This window comes from Pituophis catenifer, unplaced genomic scaffold, assembly GCF_029215685.1.
Source record: "Pituophis catenifer annectens isolate HBS135680 unplaced genomic scaffold, rPitCat1.0.hap2 SCAF_18, whole genome shotgun sequence".
Lineage (NCBI taxonomy): Eukaryota > Metazoa > Chordata > Lepidosauria > Squamata > Colubridae > Pituophis > Pituophis catenifer.
In genome coordinates, this window is record NW_027256898.1 from 903,813 (window position 1) to 921,730 (window position 17,918).

The window sequence follows — 17,918 nt, forward strand, 5'->3', positions numbered from 1 at the left end:
AAAATAGAGGGCAAAAAAATAATCATTTTTTAAAAATCAATTCCTGCCCTGGGATCACCAATCCCATCCATTGGGTTGGCTGGGAAGCATGGGCTGCGTGGTGCTCCCGCCTGCCTTCTTTGCAAAAAGCAGAATCCGCGCGTGGGCGTGGCCGGAGGGGGCGTGGCCCGCACCCCCTCATTAGCATGCCGCGCCCCCCCACCTAATGACGTCACGCACGTCTCTGCCCGGGCCAAGATGGCGGCGCTGTGCTTTTTATGCCGGCGGTCGCAGTGAGTGGGGGGCGCGCAGGCGAGGTGAGGCGGGGGTCCTGGGGTGGGGGTGGGGTCTTTGCCGGCTGGGGAGGAGCCTTTCTGCGGGTTGCTCTGCCGGGCTGAGGATGATGGGACCGTCCCTACAGGCAGAGCTGGTTTGCAACCATTGGGGACTCCAGGACCCATGCGCCCCTGCCGGCCCTTGCACGCCCATTGAACCAGGACCGCCTTTGCAAAGGCTCAGCCTCTCCCTCCCCTAGACCGAACTGGAGTTTGCACCAAGGTTGGTGGGAGGGTGGGACTCCAAGACCCATGCGCCACTTCTGGCCCTCGCGTGCCCGTTGCCTACCTTTTGCACGCTCATTGCGCACCCCATTGAACGAGGACCACCTTTGCAAAGACAGCCCCCCCCTTTTTCCCAGGCCGAGTTGCACCAAGGTTGGTGGGAGGGTGGGACTCCAAGACCCATGCGCCACTTCTGGCCCTCGCGTGCCCGTTGCCTACCTTTTGCACGCTCATTGCGCACCCCATTGAACGAGAACCACCTTTGCAAAGACAGCCCCCCCCCTTTTCCCCAGGCCGAGTTGCACCAAGGTTGGTGGGAGGGTGGGACTCCAAGACCCATGTGCCTCTTCTGGCCCTTGGGAAGGGCCCCTTTCATACCTTTTGCACGTTCATTGCACACCCCATTGCACGGGGACTCTCCTCTTCCCATCTTTGCAAAGACCCACACACACAAACGCTGCCGAGCTGGAGTTTGCACCACAGTTGGTGGGGGTGGGACTCCGAGACCCATGCGCCTCTTCTGGCCCTTGGGGAGCATTGCATACCATTTGCACGCTCATTTGCACACCCCCTTGCACGGGGACCTTCTTCCTGTCTTTGCAAAGGGTACCCCAGGTCGAGCTGGAGTTTGCGCCAAGGTTGGTGGTGGGTGGGTGGGACTCCAAGGCCCATGTGCCTCTTCTGGCCTTTGGGCAGCATTGCATACCATTTGCACGCTCATTTGCACACCCCGTTGCATGGGGAGCTTCTTCCTGTCTTTGCAAAGAGCCCCGGGCCGAGCTACACAAATGTAGAGGGGGAAAGACCGTCGTCCTTTCTCTTCCAGCGTGCCATGGAGGGGGGCATCTTTGCCCAGCACAGCGTGCGAATCCTTCAAGAGCTCAACCGCCAGCGCCAGAGAGGCCAATTTTGCGATGCCACCCTCTCCGTGGGCAGCCTGGTTTTCAAAGCCCACTGGAGCGTCCTGGCTTGCTGCAGTGCCTTTTTCCAAACCACTTACGACGACGGCGGCATGGCCGCCAGCAAAATCATCCTCCCGGACACCTTCGTGGAAGCCTTCACCCTCCTCCTCGACTTCTTCTACACCGGCCACCTGGACGTCACCTCGGACAACCGGGACAAGCTGCTGGAGACGGCCAAGGAGCTCTGCGTCCCCGAGGCCATCCAGCTGTGCCAGGAGTTTCAAGCCGGCCTCTCGCAGAGCGGCGAAGTTCCCGACGCCACTTCGCCGGCGGAGGAATCGATTTGCGAGGCTGAGCCCCCCAACCCCCCCGCCTCGGAAAGTCCCCAGACCCGGGGCGTCAAAGGAGCTCAGGGGCCACGAGACGGCCCCGCCCTCCCTCGGGGGAAGTTGAAAAGGCTCCCCCAAACTAACGTTGTAAGCCGCGCAGGCGACGTAAAGGATACCCCGGAATGTAAGGAACTTAAACGGCCCCTGAAAAACGAAGCCGCCGAGGACGCGGGCGCCAGTCACGAGGTGGCGTGCGGAGTAACGTGCTCTCTAGGAATTGCCCTTGTCTGCTCCTGGCCCAGAAAAATGGGGGGAAGAGAAGAGGGGAGGGGATGGACAGGGGCGGGGGAAGGTGTGATGGAAGCAGGGAAAATTATGGGGGTCTTGAAAATATCGCGGGCAATTTGATGCAGGTTGCTCTGTTTGGAGAGGGGCAAATTTGGGGTGCCACTATCCTTATTTTTTTTTAAAAAAAAGAAATGTTTACATGTTTGGACTGGTCAAGTAACCAGCCCTCATTGAGGTCCTGAGACAATCTAGTGCAATTCTGCTTTCGAGGGCGGGGGAGATATTCTACAAGCAGCCATGTTCTTCCTTCCCAGCAGGAGACTCCAGAGGTCCTGGGATCGAGCGATCTCCCTTCCGAAGATCACAATGGAGGAAGAGAAAAAGATGACACGGATGAAGATTACGTCCCTGATCAAAAGAGCGTCCGGGCGAGAAAAAGACCGTCTTTAACCAGAGCCTCTCGAAGCAGCAGCAACGGCGGCTCCAAAAGCACCGGAAATGGCCACCATCACAAAGCTGCGGCCCTCAGACCCCGCAGAGGCACGGCTGAACCGGTTGAATGTCCCACCTGCCATAAGTCTTTCCTCAGCAAATATTATCTGAAGGTCCACAACAGGTAAGTTTGGGGCGTCTGTGGAGGGAGGAAAGAAGGGTCTCGGGGTTCCCACGGATGCCCTAATTATGTCATGAGCCTCGAGCCAAGCGTTAAAAGAAATGCAGTTATTTATTAGGAGCTTCATGTCAGCACGTTCCCAAGTGAAGCCAGCTCTGACCCTACGTAATTTACGCTCCAATTATGACCCTGTTTCCCCCCTCCCACCCAGGGTGTATCATCAATCACATTCATGGGTTGTAGAGATCACTCCCCTCCGGCTGCTGTGGGTCACCCTGGGATACAGCCTTGAGAGAGAGAAGCGTGGAATCTATTTTTGGCTGCTGTGCCATTTTCGCCATTTTTGTGATGTTTTCCTCCACCCCTTGAAAGGAAGCACACGGGAGAGAAGCCCTTTGAATGTTCCAAGTGCGGGAAGTGCTACTTCCGGAAGGAAAACCTGCTGGATCACGAAGCCAGGAATTGCGTGAGCCGGTCGGAGCAGGTATTTGGAATGGCAGGTCCCTTCTCCTGGTTGGAGAGTTGGAGGGTCACGGACTTTGGGAAAGCGACCCATTGGAGGACCCAATGTTGCACGGAAGCCCCAACCTTTGGCCAAGTAGTCAACTTTGGAAAAAGAAAGCTGGCTTGTGTTGCAAACCTGGCTTGTGTTGCAAAGCTGGTCTTGGAAGTTCTCCAGAACCTCCTCCTAAGAGGAAACCAGCTACTTCACAGGGCTGGGAAGGTGGGTGGAGTAAGATGGAAAGCTTGTTAGTGGTTCCAGCTTGACTCATCTCTCTCGTCTTCCCCACCTCCCCTCTTCTCCCCCGCCAGGTGCACACCTGTTCTGTCTGTCAAGAGGTCTTCAAGAAGCGGGTCGAACTCCGGCTGCACATGGTGACCCACACGGGTGAGATGCCTTACAAGGTGAGCCTGCCTTGCGCTCGAGTGTCTTGCTGGGCACGGACGGGTGGCGCGCTGAGAAATTGCTCCTGACAGCCCGGCTGTGGCTGGACCCATGCTTCCCAGCCCTTACAGCTGTGTGTGAAAACCGACATGCATGTCGTAGAAACCGCCATTGAGGGAGAATTCCGCTTCTGTTGTGCGTCTTGGTTGCGTTCTGCTGTTCCCAGCCGGGATTTCCCAACCCAGCCCAATCGAAGCATGCTGGGGTGGGGGAGGGGGGGTAAACGGCTCCAGTCCTCACCCTGTCTCGGTGGCCCTTTGGCGCTGAGCGACGCCCGCCTGTTTTGCAGTGCTGTTCCTGCATCCAGCAGTTCATGCAGAAGAAGGAACTGCAAAGCCATCTCATCAAGCTGCACGGCGCCCCCAAGCCGCACGCGGTGAGCAAGCATCAGCGGGGTGTTCCATTCCCAGAGATGGTATTCAGCCGGTTCGGGCGAATCCGTAGCGTCGACTGTGTTTGGGCCACAGCACCGCCCCGGCGTAATGCCGTCCTATTTAGCTACATTTTCGAGGCCGGGTGCGTGCGCAAAGGCACGCGGGCGTGGCAAACCAGTAGTAAGAATATTGGAAACCCACCGTTCCCCCTCCCCCGACAAGCCACTTGAGACTTGGCGGGAGGAAGGAATGCCCCCAACACCGACAGAATAGAAGCAACCTGCCCCTTTCCTCATCCCGGCCCATCTCTTCTCCTCCAGTGCTCCTCCTGCTCCAAATGCTTCCTCTCGCGCACGGAGCTGAGCCTCCACGAGGCCTTCAAACACCGGGGCGAGAAGCTCTTCGTCTGCGAAGAGTGCGGCCACCGCGCTTCCAGCCGAAACGGTTTGCAGATGCACGTCAAGGCCAAGCACAGGTGCCGGCAGGGGAAGGAAGAGGCGAGCTTCAGCTTGCTGGGGACGCCGCAGTCTATCTGACGGGGTGCTTCCTCTCCCCGCCAGGAACGAACGGCCTCACGTCTGCGAGTTCTGCCAGCACGCCTTCACCCAGAAAGCCAACCTCAACATGCACCTTCGGACCCACACGGGCGAGAAGCCCTTCCAGTGTCACCTCTGCGGGAAAACCTTCCGCACGCAAGGTACGGGGAGACGTAGTTCTCGGCTGCCTCCTCTCTGGCGATCTGCCTGTAGCACGGGGGCCAGGTGTTGACTCCACCGCAGGGGTGGGATTCGCCTACCTTTGCTACCGCTTCAAAATGTGAGCGCGCATAATTAGCCACCTCGGTGCATGCGCAGGGAGCGTCAAAAACAGGATGTGATTACATCCGGGTGGGTGGGCGGAGCCACCCTCAGTTGCCGCTACCAGTTTGCTCGAACCGGATAGAACTGGCTGAATACCAACATTGCTCCACCGGCTGAACGGGAAGCGAGCTGGATCGTCTGGACAGAGCAGGATTCTTTCCGGCTCTGCTCAGGTACTCCTCGAGTTATGGCCACAGTGGAGCCCCAGATTTCGGTTGTTAAGTGAGACATTCGTTAAGTGAGCTTCGCCCCATTTTACGACCTTCCTCGCCAGGGTGGTTAAAGGGTATCCCTGCGGTTGTTAAGGTAGTAATACACAATATTGCTAATTGAACAGTATTGATTTTGCTTGCCAGAAGTTTGCAAAACTTGACCCTCGGGACGCTGCAACCGTCATAAAGATGAGTCACTGGCCAAGCGTCTGAATTTTGATCACGTGAGCGTGGGGATGCTAAAAACGGTCGTCAGTGTGAAAAACGGTCCTAAGTCACTAAGCGAAACTCACTTAACTGTCTCACTCAGCATCCAAAACCTGGGGATCAATTGTGGTCGTAAGTTGAGGACTACCTGTTGATGGCACGCGCTAAATTAATAACAATCAGGCAACCAGGATCAGGTGTGTAGGAGTGGTGCAGTGGTGTCGAGGTGGCACTCTCGCCTCACAATCAGGAGGCTGTGAGTTCGATCCCAGGTAGAGGCAGATATTTCTCTCTCTCTGGGCACAATGAGAATATATATATTTGCCGAACAACACTCCGTACTGGCAACAGGAAGGGCATGTGGCCATTCAACACTCTGCTAGCTCCATTCAGTTGCCCAGACTGCACCCCGCAAGGGATTACGGGGTCTTTAAAAGATAATGATGATGATGAACCAGGATCAGGTGTGTCTCTCCGTCCAAGCTGGGAAAGACGCCCAAGAGATCCGGTCGCAAGTGTGAGACAAAGCCACCTCCATCCTGTAGGTTCATCTCTTGTCTGATTTTTGTCCTTGCCCCCAGCGAGCCTGGATAAGCACAACCGGACCCACACGGGGGAGCGCCCCTTCAGCTGCGAGTTTTGCGCCCAGAGGTTCACCGAACGCGGCCCGCTCCTCAGGCACGTGGCCAGCCGACATCAGGAAGGACGGCCCCATTTCTGCCAGATCTGCGGGAAAACGTTCAAAGGTAACGGCCGGATCGGGGAAAACCCGTGCCGCGTTTCTCCCACGCTGCAAAGGAAGGAACTCACCCAATGGCGCCCTTTCCTTGAGGGGAGGAGCAGGGAAGGCCTGCCTGACTCCAGACTCTCTCTCTCTCTCTGTGGGGATCAAAGGTGTGGGATCCCGCTTAACCGGTTTTCTCCTCGTAGCGGTGGAACAGCTGCGGGTCCACGTCCGTCGACACAAAGGGATGCGGAAGTTTGAGTGCACGGAATGCGGGTACAAATTCACACGGCAGGTATTGTGTGTGCTGTGTTCTTTCCGCCTTCTATGAGCCACGGTGGCGCAGTGGTTAGAATGCAGAACGGCAGGCAAAGTCTGCCCACTGCCTGGAGTTCAATCCTGACCGGTTCAAAGTTTGACTCGGCCTTCCGTCCTTCCGAGGTGGGTAAAATGAGGACCCAAAATTGTTGGGGGGCAATAATGCTGACTCTTTAAATCGCTTAGAGGGGGCTGTAAAAGCACTGTGAAGTGGTATATAAGTCTTAAGTCAGGGGTCAGCAACCTGCGGCTCCGGAGCCGCATGTGGCTCTTTGGGCCCTGTGCTGTGGCTTCCTGTCAGGTGATCCCACCACTGGGTGGCCCCACCCCTCACCGTCTCTCTCTCTCTCTCTCCGCCAGGCTCACCTGAGGCGCCACATGGAAATCCACGACCGAGTCAAGAATTACAATCCTCGCCAGAGGAAGCTGCGCAACCTGGTTATCGAGGACGAGAAAGTGGTGGTGGTGGCTTTGCAGGCCCCCAACGTCCTGGAGGTGGGCTCCGCGGAGGTGATCATGGAGGCCCTGGCCCAGAGCGGCCCCAACGTGGGTCTCCCCGCCGGACAGAGACTTTGCTCCGACGAGAATTTGGGCCCCGCCGAAGTCACGGAACAGGCCTTCCTCATCACGATCCCGAACAGCTGTGGGATGTAGCGGTGTGCTTCCCATAATAATAAAAAAAGATTAGCCAACCGTTTTGTCTGGAATGGTTTAAGGTTGGGCAGGGGGTTGGACTAGAAGACCTCCCGAGGTCCCTTCCAAATGTTAATTCTGTAATCCCAGATCCATTAATTCAGCGGAATGGCTTGCCTCCAGAGGATGTGGGTGCTCCCATCACTGGAGGTTTCCAAGAAGAGACGAGACTTAAGTTGTCTGAAATGGCGTAGGGTCTCTTGAGCAGGGGGGTTGGACTAGATGACCCCACCAAGCTCCCTTCCTAGAGAGGCTCTGGAGCCTGGGGAGGGCGAAAACGGCCTTCCCCAACCTCCGGAGTCCCTCTGGAGGCCAGAAACGGCCTGTTTGCCAACTTCCGGTGGTACCGGAAGGCCCGTTTTTTGCTCTCCTCAGGTCCCAGAGCTTCTCTAGGAGCCTGGGGAGGGCGAAAATAGCCTTCCCCACCCTCCTGGAGGCCCTCCAGAGAGGCCAGAAACAGCCAGTTTGCCAACTTCCGATGCCGGAAGTTCCGCAGACTGTTTCCGGCCTCCGGAGGGCCTCTGGAGGAGAAGGCTGTTTTCGCCCTCCCCAGGCTCCTAGAGAGGCTCTGGAGCCTGGGGAGAGCAAAAAACGGGCCTACCAGGCCCACTGTGCGGGGCACATAAAATTATGGGTGTGTATGAAACCCCCTCCCCCCCCCAGCTCTCCTCACTTTTGGCACACGATGGCAAAAACGTTAGCCATCACTGCTATAGAGGGTCTCCTGCCTGAGCAGTGGGTTGGACTAGAAGACTTCCAAACGCAGTTTCTGTGTTCTGATTTTTTTCAGCAAAAAATGGGAATATTTTTCTCTCTCATCAAACTATTCATGCCCCTTGTTACACAACCTTGTTGCAAACGCATTATCTGATTTTACGATTTTTTCCCCCCTCTCACCGCAGAGGAAGAAACACCCCCCCACCCCACCCCACCCACGCAGCAAGGCAAACCAGGAATGATGGCTTATTCCAGCTCTGAAAGCAGGCAACAAAACGCAGAGATTTGGACCGATAAATTACATTTTTTTCCCCTGCTTTCGAAATAAGTGAATTTTCGCCCAGCGGGGACGGGATGGAGACCCCCTCCGTGTAAAACGCACCCCCTGTGGTCTCTCTCTCCCCCGCCTCCCCCCCCGGCCTTCCCCAAGCAGATTCCGGCAGTGTCAACACGCATCATTTTATTTGGCACGTTTCAAGTTTTTCGAAAGCTGCTTTACCGAAACCAGAATATTATTTTTGCTTCGAAGGAGAAAGAAATCTACAGTACGTTTGGCCGAGTGCAAAGGACTACATTTAAAACATTCAAATAAATACAAAAAGTCGCCCGGACGTCCCACTCGGGAAACAAGAGGTTGCAGGTCCCCCCTTCTTCTTGAAACAGCCCCCCAACCTCAAAATATAATAATTATTCTCGTACATCGGAAGGTATCAAAAGCAGAACCACGTAAAACAGCCACGACCACGTAAAAAAACAAGCCCGTCTTTAAATACAGGGCAGTCCTCAACGACCGCGATGGAGCCCAACATTTCTGTGAAGCGAAAACAGTTTTGTGAATTTTGCCATCGTAACTTTGGATGGTCACTAAGTGAACTGTTGTAAGTGGAGGACTTATTGGGGGGGGTTTGCAATTGCAAGTTTCAGTGGGTAAAATGGAGAACGAAGCAGCAATGGAGGAAGAAGAAAATTTTTTTCTTCCTGCGTTGCTGTTGCGATCTCTCTGTTTTACCTCCGTTCGAGAGCCACGCTACATCCGTTCTAGGCCAGTGCGTAGAAATTAAAATGTCTATTAAAAAAATATCTTTTTCTCCATCGTAGAGATTACAGGCCATGGGGAGTAATAGTCTTAAAAAAACTGCAAAAGGGTAATTTTTTTTCCCAAGACGCTAGTCCTCTTGAATGAATGGCAGAGGGAAGGCGTCAATTCAGCCTTAAAAAAAAAAAAAAAACTTTAAAAATCCCTTCATTTGGTAAAATGTAAGGGGTCTTTGTCTGGCTGAGGAGAGAAGAGCCAGGTGCAAATGAAACCGTGAATGAAATTAAACCAGGATTATCCACCTGGAAGAAGGGAAGATGCTGGGGATATCCCCTTGTTCTGCAGAGGATCCATAATCCATGTTTATGTTTTTAATTTTGCAAAAATCCACTGGCAAAATGCAAGCAGGGTGCCACATATGGCAAAAATCAAGGCTCCCCCTCAATCTAAGGCACACCCAAAGTGGGGTTCAGCAGGGTTTCCGTTCACACATCCTGCACAGCAGCTCAATTTCAGCTGGTGCGCCATATAACCCATCATTCATGGTTTATTACCTAGGCATTAACACGAGGCTTTCTTTTCGCCTCCAAGGCACACTGGCTCAATGTGCAATTACTTCCAGAAAAAAAAAAAAGTTATGGCCTCTCTCTCTCCAGATGCAGAACGACAGAAATGTAAAGGGGAAGGGGGCCATAGAGGACATCCAGTCCAGCCCCTTGCTCAGTGCGGGACAGGCAACACGATCCATCCCCCCCCACCCACCCCCCTCCAGCAAATACCAAGGAATGGATGGCACGGCGTGTCAAAAGACAGAAGCTCTGGTCAACTTGACTGGGTGATGACAAGAGAAGCAGAATCCGGGAAAGGGTCTCCTTGAGGTCATCCATCCCAACCCCGGATGGAAAACAAAAAACCTCCCTCGGCTAACCCACAGCGGACCAATCTCCCCATCCAGACCCTTCTTTCTGGGACCATCCAGATTGTGAGAAACGGGAAGGGTGGGGAGAAGGCAGGAGGAGAACCCGGGAAGGGTCACCTTGAGGTCATCTATCCCATTTTTAAGATCAATACAGAAAACTTGACCTATGAATTCTGAATTATGTCCAGACTCAAAAAAGGGGAATGGACACATTCTGGTTTGGCTTTTACACCCCAGGCTGCATTTCTGACCCTCCCCTGGCACGGAAGGCCTTCCCTTCAAAGGTTTCCCCCTTCCACCCCCGTGTCTGAACCCCAAAACCTCTGTTCACCCCCTCAATTAATCGTTCGGGCACCGCCCTGCAACACCACCCCGTTCCTGGAGCTGCAGGACAGGACCAAGCGTGCCAACCAACTTGGACAATGGGGTACCATCACCTCCCAACCCCCAAGGGGTACTACGAGACCACCGACAAGCTACAACAGCCGACAACAACCTCTCGACCCCTTAACGCAGCTCCTGCAAGTCTTGTCGCGGAGGGTTGGGGACGAAGGGGTCTTCCCGCTTCTCCTCCTCTTCCTCCTCCAGGGCCGTCGGCATGAACTGACGGAAGATGCTAACGCTGTTGTGCCAAAAAATGGGCTCCGGCAACTGGCCGGCCACGCTCCACTTCCGGGTCTCGGGATCGTACGATTCCACCATGCTGGAGAGTTCAAAAGTATTGTCGTAACCGCCGGAGACATAAAGTTTACCTCCGAGCACGGCCAAGCTTCCTCCGACGTGCACCTAGAATGGAGAAAAGGAAAGAAAACGTACCGAAAATTATTATTTATGATGATTGCACGGTTAGACAGGCTGGATCTGGCATTTTTACCCAGCTGTTGAGTCCGTCCCAAGAACGTGGGAGAGGCAGAGGTGATCGACAGGGAATTTGTCGCAGGATTTAAGCCGTTCCAAGCCAAAGTTGCCTTTCTGCAATTGACCGATGGTGATTTTTGTCAATGCCAATGGTATTCGGATGGTCGGCCGCACAATCAGCCAGATGTTTAGACTGGAGTTGGCGATTCTGATCACCCATCAAACCTTGGAACAGGCAGATGATGTTGTTTGATGTTGTTAGGGGATTTTAGTGCAGTTTAAGCCGTTCCAAGCTAAGCTGCCTTTTGCAATTGACCGAAGGTGATTTTTGTCAATGCCGATGGTATAATTATGGTTGGTCACAGATTCGGACAGATGTCGAGGCCGGATTGGGCAATTCTGATCACCTATTGACTCCTTATCGAGGAGCTGAGATAGACAGGTGTTGTGGTATGATGTTAAGGGGTTTGCTGCAGGATTTAAGCTGTTCTAAGCCAAGCTGCCTTTTGCAATTGACTGATGGGGATTTTGTCAATGCCAATGGTATTGACAATGGTTGCACAATCAGCCAGAGATGTTTAGAGTGGATTTGGCATTTTTATCCACCCATTGAGTCCTTCCCAAGGATAGGCAGAGGTTGCTGTTTGATGGCGCTAAAGGTAATTATAGTTTATACAGTAGTTTATAGTTTATTGTCATTGCACACGGTACAACGAAATTAAATGCCGTCTTCACAGTGTACATTATAACTATAAAAATAAGAACACAAACGTACATCCTTTACATTCTATATAATTGAAATTGAAAACCCGATATTGCAATATGGTTAGTACCCTGGGATAGAGGCTGTTTTTCAGCCTATTTCTCCTTGTTTTTTATCGACCTGTACCGTCTGCCAGATGGTAATAGTTCAAAAAAAAAAAAAAAAGGGTGAGATCCAGGATGAGATGGATCTTTAAGGATGTTTTGAACTTTCTTAAGGCAGCGGGAGCTATAAAGCTCTTCCAAGGAGGGGAGGGGGCAAACCATGATCCTCTGGGCAATGACGTTGACCCTCTGGAGTGCTGTCAATTGAGAGTTAAAGTCCACTCCTCTTAAATTTGCAAGACCCCCCTACCTACCTGGAGCATCGGAGGGATTTTGTCCCATTGATTCTTGGCGGGGTTGTAGACATCAACTTCAGCCGAATCATCTCTGCAGGACAAGAAAAAGAATTGATTATAATTAATTAATAATTACTCATGGCTAAGGCGGGACTAGAACTCACCGTCTCCACGATTTCTAGCCTGACGCCTTAAACCCGACACCCAACTAGCTCTCCCTACCCGAATATCCTTGTTATTAATCGAGGTTTTAGGATGTGTGAAGTAAAGCTTCAGATTTCTTGATGGAAAGGAAACTTTTTCAGAAAATGCAAGTTTCCCCCCACTCACCCCCTTAATATCCCTAGTAATCAGGCGGCTTACGAAACACCCCAAATGCACGCAACGCAAAATGAGACCTTCTTCCTTTGCCTGCTTTTCGTTTCCGCAAGAACCTTCTAGAGGAGTTGTCGGTCAGGAGTTGTGAGTTAAGCACAGAATGTTCCTTCAGCCGGTTCCGATTGCCAAGTGTGAGAGCAACAGGTGTGACCCGGGGGTGGGGGTGGGGGGGCGGGGAAGAGAGGATGGTGAAAAAAAAATTCATTTGTCACCTCCAAGCCAGAGACAAAATCCAACCACGTTAAGATGTAGTCCTCCACTTACGACCACAACATTTCTGCTGCTAAGTGAGACATTCGTGAAGCAAATTTTACGACTTTCCTTGCCACGGTTATTAAGCGAACCACTGAGGTTCTTAAGCTAGTAACACGGTCGTTAAACGAATCTGGCTTCCCCGTGGACTCCGCTCGTCAGAAAGTCGCCAAAGCGGGATGACGCGACCCCAGGGACGCTACGACCGTCATAAATACGAGTCCATCGGCGAGCGCCTTTTAATTTTAATCACGCGATCGTCGGGATGCAGTGACGGTCCTAAAAGTGCGAAACACGGCCCTAATTCTGAATAACGGTCCTAAATCAAGTTTTCCAGTGTTGGTGTAATTATGGTCACTAAACGAATGTTTATAAGTCGAGGTGTTTTTTTAAAAAAAAAACAAAAAAAACCAATGCAGCCCATATCAATTTGGGAAATTCGCGGGAAAATTTGGTCTGTTTTTTTTCCCCGTTGGAAGAAACTTTGGGAGGAAATTATGCCATGGAGAATCCAGAGGGAAAGGATAAATCGGCGGGTTTTTTTTTTCCCGTCTGCTTCAACAACAGGGAAGGTTTTTCTTGGGTTCGGCGAGGAATTCGAAGCATGCTTTAAACCCGGCTCCGGAGAGCTGCGCGGCGAGAAAATCCGCGGGGACCAGCTGCTAATTTCAGTTCTGGAAAGGCCCGCAAAAAAAATCCTTGGCATGCATTCCTCGTTTGTCTCCAGAGCCCACAAAGGGGGGTGGGGGGGGTGGGAGAAGAGGGGCTGGAGCCAAATCCCTCTTAGCAGCGGTGGTGGTGGTGCCCGTGCCTGTTTGCACGCCAACCGTGCGGAAATGCCAACGAGGTTCTTAGCAATCCACCGTCCGCAAACACAACCGTTATCTGAATGATAAGAGAAGGGGAACGAGTTCCAGGCCTCGTCACCTGAAAGGCCATTTTTGGCTAAAACCCTCGAGGGGTCTGGCTGGCAGCGATAAGACCACCGAAAGCAGCTCACGTCGTCCGCCCGAAGATTTAGGACCCAGAAAACGGGGGTCCTTTTCTCCCCATCTGATTCAGGGAGGGGAGGCTCCCCAAAAACCTGTGCAATGCAGGCCCGCCCCCCGAGAGCAGAGAAAATTTGCAATATTCTCATTTCTTTATTTTTTTAATTTTTCAAATCAAGAGCGGGTTTCTTTTCCAACAAGGGAAAAACTGCCAGCCAGCCAGATAACCTTAACAGCCTCTGGAAAACGGGGGCTATTTTTATAGTCTCTGGAAGGGCGGACTTGTAAAAATCTTCATTTTGCAAACTTTGTTCTACTTTTAGCAACCGGTCCTTTTTTTAAAAAAATAAATAAATAAATAAATAAAAATAAAAATGTTCTTTTAAGGCTAAAAAAACCGCAGAAGAGGCCAACCACAGAAAAGTGGATCGACCCAGTTACAGCTCGTCCTCAAATTACAACCATTCATTCAGCGACTGTTCGAAGTGATGATGGCACTGAGAAAAAAGTGACTTAGGGCCGTCTTTCACACTTACGACCATTGGTCACAAGATCAAAATTCGGGCGTTTGGCGTCGTATTTATGACGGCGGCAGTGTCCCGGGGACACGTGACTCCCCCTTTTGCGACCGTCTGACAAGTGAAGTCAATGGGGAAAGCCGGATTCACTTAACAACCATGTAAAATAAAAGTGTAAAAAAAACCAGTTGCGTTGTAACTTCGAACGGTCGCTAAACAAACCATTGTAAGCCGAGAACTGCCTGTATTTTCTTTCTGGACTATCTGATAATAGTCTATAATATAAAATAAAATATAAAATAATATAGTAATGCAATACAATATAATTAATATAATGTAATAGTTTAATACTATAATACTATACCGGGGGTCTCCAACCTTGGGAACTTTAAGCCTGGAGGACTTCAACTCCCAGAATTCCCCAGCCTTAAAGTTCCCAAGGTTGGAGACCCCTATACTATACTATAATACTATAATATACATATCCTAATATCCTAATTTTATACTTATACTCTTATATTATACTATACTACCCGTGTTTTCCCGAAAGTAAGACCCTTTCTTATATTTTTTTGAACCCTGAAATAAGCGCTTGGCCTTATTTTCGGGGAGTCTTATTATTTTGGGGCGCGTGGAGGAAACCAGAGGAAATGGCGGGGAGTGGCTGCGCGTGCGTTTAAATATTTTCGGGGGGGGGGGGCTTATTTTAGTGCATGCGCTCAAAAGCGCAATTGGGCTTATTATCAGGGGATGTCTTTTAGGGGAAACATACTATACCCGTGATGGCGAATCTATGGCACGTGTGTCACAGGTGGCACGTGGAATGTTGCCCTAGCTCATCTCCAGCGCACATGTGCACACCAGCCAGCAGATTTTCGGGCCTTCCAGGCCCACTGGAAGTTGGGAAACGGGCTGTTTCCGGCCTCCGGAGAGGTGGGGAAGGCTGTTTTTGCCCTCCCCAGGCACCAAGAAAGTCTCTGGAGCCTGGGGAGGGTGAAAAATGGGCCTACCAGGCCCACCGTGCCATCACATTGTAAAAGCGGGGGGGGAGAACAGGGGGTCGCACACACATGTGCGGGGTGCACTGAATTATGGGTGTGGGCACGTGCACATGTGATCCCCCCCCGCTTTGGCACGCGATGGCAAAAAGGTTAGCCATCACTGTACTATACTATTTCTATTTCTATTTCTATTATTTCTATTTCTATTTCTATTTCTATTTCTATTTCTATTTCTATTTCTATTTCTATTTCTATTTCTATTACTATTACTCTACTCTACTCTACTGGCTGTTTTGGGACTCCGCTCTCAGTTCCTGATGCCCTAATAGGGGGTTTTTCTGCATCTCTTCCATCGGAGACCCTCCCTGTTACCTGACGAAGTACATGAGCCCTCCGAGAGTGACCGCCTTGGGTGCGAAGGACCAAGGGGGCAGAGGCCCACAGTTCACCAGAGACCACAGGTCCGACTCGGGGTCGTAGCACTGCATGACCATGGACTCCTTGCCGGCCAGAGAGCCGGTAGCGTAGAGCTTCCCGCGGTAGGTGATGGTGGAGCAGTCGTCCATGGGGTAGAGCATGGGCTGCAACACCTCCCAGCTGTCCAGCGTGTGGTCGTAACGCTCGGTGCTGTCGGCCGCCACGATGTAGAGCAGGCCATCCAAGACGGCCGAGCTGTGGTACTCGCGGGCCTTCAGCATGGGGGACACCTCCGTCCACTCGTTCACGCTGGAGTTGTAGCGCCAGACGCAGTCGTAGAGCCGCGAGCCGTCGGAGCCGCCTGCAGAGAAGAGCGGCCATGTAGAGAGGTCAGTAGGGGTGGCAGAGAGCCAGCTGTGGGCTAGTGGGGAAGGCGCCAGGCTTAGAAACCAGGAGAGGGTGAGTTCTAGTCCCGGCTTACGCATTAAAATATGGCTGGTAAATGGGGAGTTTCTAGTTCCACTTTAGGCAGGAAAGCCAGCTGGGAGTCGGTGAGTTCTAGTCCCACCTTAGGTAGCTTCCATGCCTAAGGTGGAACTAGAACTCACTGACTCCCAGTGACTGGGCCACCTGGCTTTCTGGCCTATTACCAAACTAGAACTCACTGACTCCTGGTGATGGATTCAAAGTCACTCAGCTGGCTTTCCTACCCAAGGTGGGACTAGACTTCCCTGTCTCCCAGTGACTGGGCCAAAGTCACCCAGCTGGCTTTCCTGCCTATTACCAAACTAGAACTCACTGACTCCTGGTGACGGGTTCAAAGTTACCCAGCTAGCTTTCCTGCCCAAGGTGGGACTAGACTTCCCTGTCTCCCAGTGACTGGGCCAAAGTCACCCACCCGGCTTTCTGGCCTATTACCAAACTAGAACTCACTGACTCCTGGTGATGGATTCAAAGTCACTCAGCTGGCTTTCCTACCCAAGGTGGGACTAGACTTCCCTGTCTCCCAGTGACTGGGCCAAAGTCACCCAGCTGGCTTTCCTGCCTATTACCAAACTAGAACTCACTGACTCCTGGTGACGGGTTCAAAGTTACCCAGCTAGCTTTCCTGCCCAAGGTGGGACTAGACTTCCCTGTCTCCCAGTGACTGGGCCAAAGTCACCCACCCGGCTTTCTGGCCTATTACCAAACTAGAACTCACTGACTCCTGGTGACGGGTTCAAAGTCACCCAGCTGGCTTTCCTGCCCAAGGTGGGACTAGACTTCCCTGTCTCCCAGTGACTGGGCCCAAGTCACCCACCCAGCTTGCCTGCCTATTACCGAACTAGAACTCGCTGACTCCTGGTGACGGGTTCAAAGTCACCCAGCTGGCCGAACTACAACTCCTGGTTTCCCGCTCTGGGTTCAAGGAAAGCCTCCACTTTCAAAACCCCACCCGCGCAGGTGCGATCCTAACCCACCCAACCGGCGCAAGAAGAGCGGCCGCGGGTCTACTCACCAGTGACGTAGACGTCGTTGCCCAGGGCCACAGCGCTGTAGCCTCCTCCCAGGTGCTCGGGGAACTCGGCCAGGTAGCGCCAGTGTCCCGTGCGCGGGTTGAAGCCATCCACGATGACCAGCTCGTCGCAATCGCGGTCGCATCCGCCCAGCACCACCAGCAGCTCGGCCAAGCCGGTGGAAGGGCGCGGGCGCAGCCGGGCGCAGGGCGCTCTCTCGTGCCGATCCAAGCGGCCGGCTTGGAAGAGCCTGGCTTCGGCCACCAGGCGCAGGCAAGCCGAGGATCGCGCCACCAGCGGCTCGCCTTCCACCTGGGCCAGCAGGGCGAAGCGCCGGACGAAAGGCAGGCGCACGTGGGCCAGCAGCTGGGGCAGGAGCCCTGCGCGCGATCCGGGCTCGGCGCGCACCCAGCGCAGGGCCAGGGCGAAGGCGGCTTCTTCCTTGGGGACGCGCAGCGCGTCCTCGCGCAGGTAGGAGACCAGCCTGGCCAAGGGGACGCTCTCCAGCTGGGCGCCCAGCTCCCCGTCGGGCTCGGCGGCGTGGCGCAGGACGCAGCGGCGGGCGGCTTCGGCCAGCGGGGCGCAGGCGAAGGTCTCGCCGAAGTCCTGCATGTCCAGGGCGGCCGAGGGCTCCAGGCGGGCGGCCAGCCAGGCTCCGCAGGCGGCTTTGACGGCCGGGAACTGCAGCAGGTCGGCCGCGCGGAGGAGCCGCTCGGCCAGCTGAGGCTCCTCGCCGCTCAGGGCGCCCAGCCGGCCGCTGTAGGCGAAGTCCAGCAGCAGCGCCAGGCAGTCCGGCTCCACCCCGTGCAGCCTCACCCGCGAGGCGCGGGCTTCCCGCAAGCCGCCGCCGAACATGGCTCGGAAGTAACCCGACGCCGCCGCCAGCACCGCCCGGTGCGCCCCGAATTCCTCGCCCGTGCCGGCCAGCAGCGTCACGTCCAGCAGAGCCCGCTCCGAGCGCAGCGAAGCCAGGCCGCGCAGGAGAGCCGCGCCGTGCGCCGCTTCCGCCTCCATGGCTGGGAAGGGGCGGACTGAGCGCGCAGGGGAGGGGAGGGAGGGGAGGGGGCTCGGGTCGCGCAACCGGACCGCCCTCCTGGGAGGGGCCTCGGAGGGCGGGGGAGGGCTGGGGGGTCGTCTTCCCCTCCGTCCCCAGGCTGCCCTGCGAGGATTTCCCACCCATCATCCACCCATCCAGCATCCACAGCGCTGATTAATTCTTGCAAAGCGCA

The 17,918-nt window shown here is 53.8% G+C and overlaps 2 protein-coding genes across 4 annotated transcripts; one reads left to right on the forward strand and one right to left on the reverse strand.

Moving 5' to 3' along the window:
* Positions 1 to 225: 225 nt before the first annotated feature.
* On the forward strand, positions 226 to 6,995 carry ZBTB48 (zinc finger and BTB domain containing 48). 3 transcript variants are annotated; one of them, XM_070955970.1, is made up of 12 exons: positions 226 to 296; positions 401 to 537; positions 1,366 to 2,016; positions 2,376 to 2,674; positions 3,044 to 3,155; positions 3,485 to 3,577; positions 3,907 to 3,993; positions 4,312 to 4,466; positions 4,552 to 4,688; positions 5,852 to 6,016; positions 6,201 to 6,289; positions 6,673 to 6,995. In XM_070955970.1, exons 3-12 carry the CDS (start codon positions 1,372 to 1,374, stop codon positions 6,964 to 6,966), a joined length of 2,076 nt encoding a protein of 691 aa, XP_070812071.1. In that variant the 5' UTR covers positions 226 to 296; positions 401 to 537; positions 1,366 to 1,371; the 3' UTR covers positions 6,967 to 6,995. The 3 variants fall into 3 exon arrangements, with proteins under 3 accessions (XP_070812071.1, XP_070812070.1, XP_070812072.1); XM_070955969.1 differs by lacking the exon at positions 401 to 537 and having other exon boundaries at positions 233 to 296; XM_070955971.1 differs by lacking the exon at positions 226 to 296 and having other exon boundaries at positions 378 to 537.
* A 1,184-nt stretch (positions 6,996 to 8,179) lies between these two features.
* On the reverse strand, positions 8,180 to 17,703 carry KLHL21 (kelch like family member 21). The gene is made up of 4 exons (XM_070956136.1): positions 16,692 to 17,703; positions 15,149 to 15,554; positions 11,657 to 11,729; positions 8,180 to 10,463 (listed from the first exon to the last, which is right to left on the reverse strand). The coding sequence occupies exons 1-4, from the start codon at positions 17,701 to 17,703 to the stop codon at positions 10,185 to 10,187; spliced, it is 1,770 nt and encodes a 589-aa protein (XP_070812237.1). The 3' UTR covers positions 8,180 to 10,184.
* Positions 17,704 to 17,918: the final 215 nt, after the last annotated feature.

Coding starts and splice junctions, on each gene's coding strand:
- ZBTB48 (XM_070955969.1), top strand. CDS start 258: ATGCCGGCGGTCGCAGTGAGTGGGGGGCGCGCAGGCGAG. Junction 297..1,365: donor GTGGGGGGCGCGCAGGCGAG/GTGAGGCGGGGG, acceptor TTTCTCTTCCAG/CGTGCCATGGAGGGGGGCAT. Junction 4,467..4,551: donor CACGTCAAGGCCAAGCACAG/GTGCCGGCAGGG, acceptor TCTCCCCGCCAG/GAACGAACGGCCTCACGTCT.
- KLHL21 (XM_070956136.1), bottom strand. CDS start 17,703: ATGGAGGCGGAAGCGGCGCACGGCGCGGCTCTCCTGCGCGGCCTGGCT. Junction 15,555..16,691: donor CAACGACGTCTACGTCACTG/GTGAGTAGACCC, acceptor TCTTCTCTGCAG/GCGGCTCCGACGGCTCGCGG. Junction 11,730..15,148: donor GGGCTCATGTACTTCGTCAG/GTAACAGGGAGG, acceptor CTTGTCCTGCAG/AGATGATTCGGCTGAAGTTG.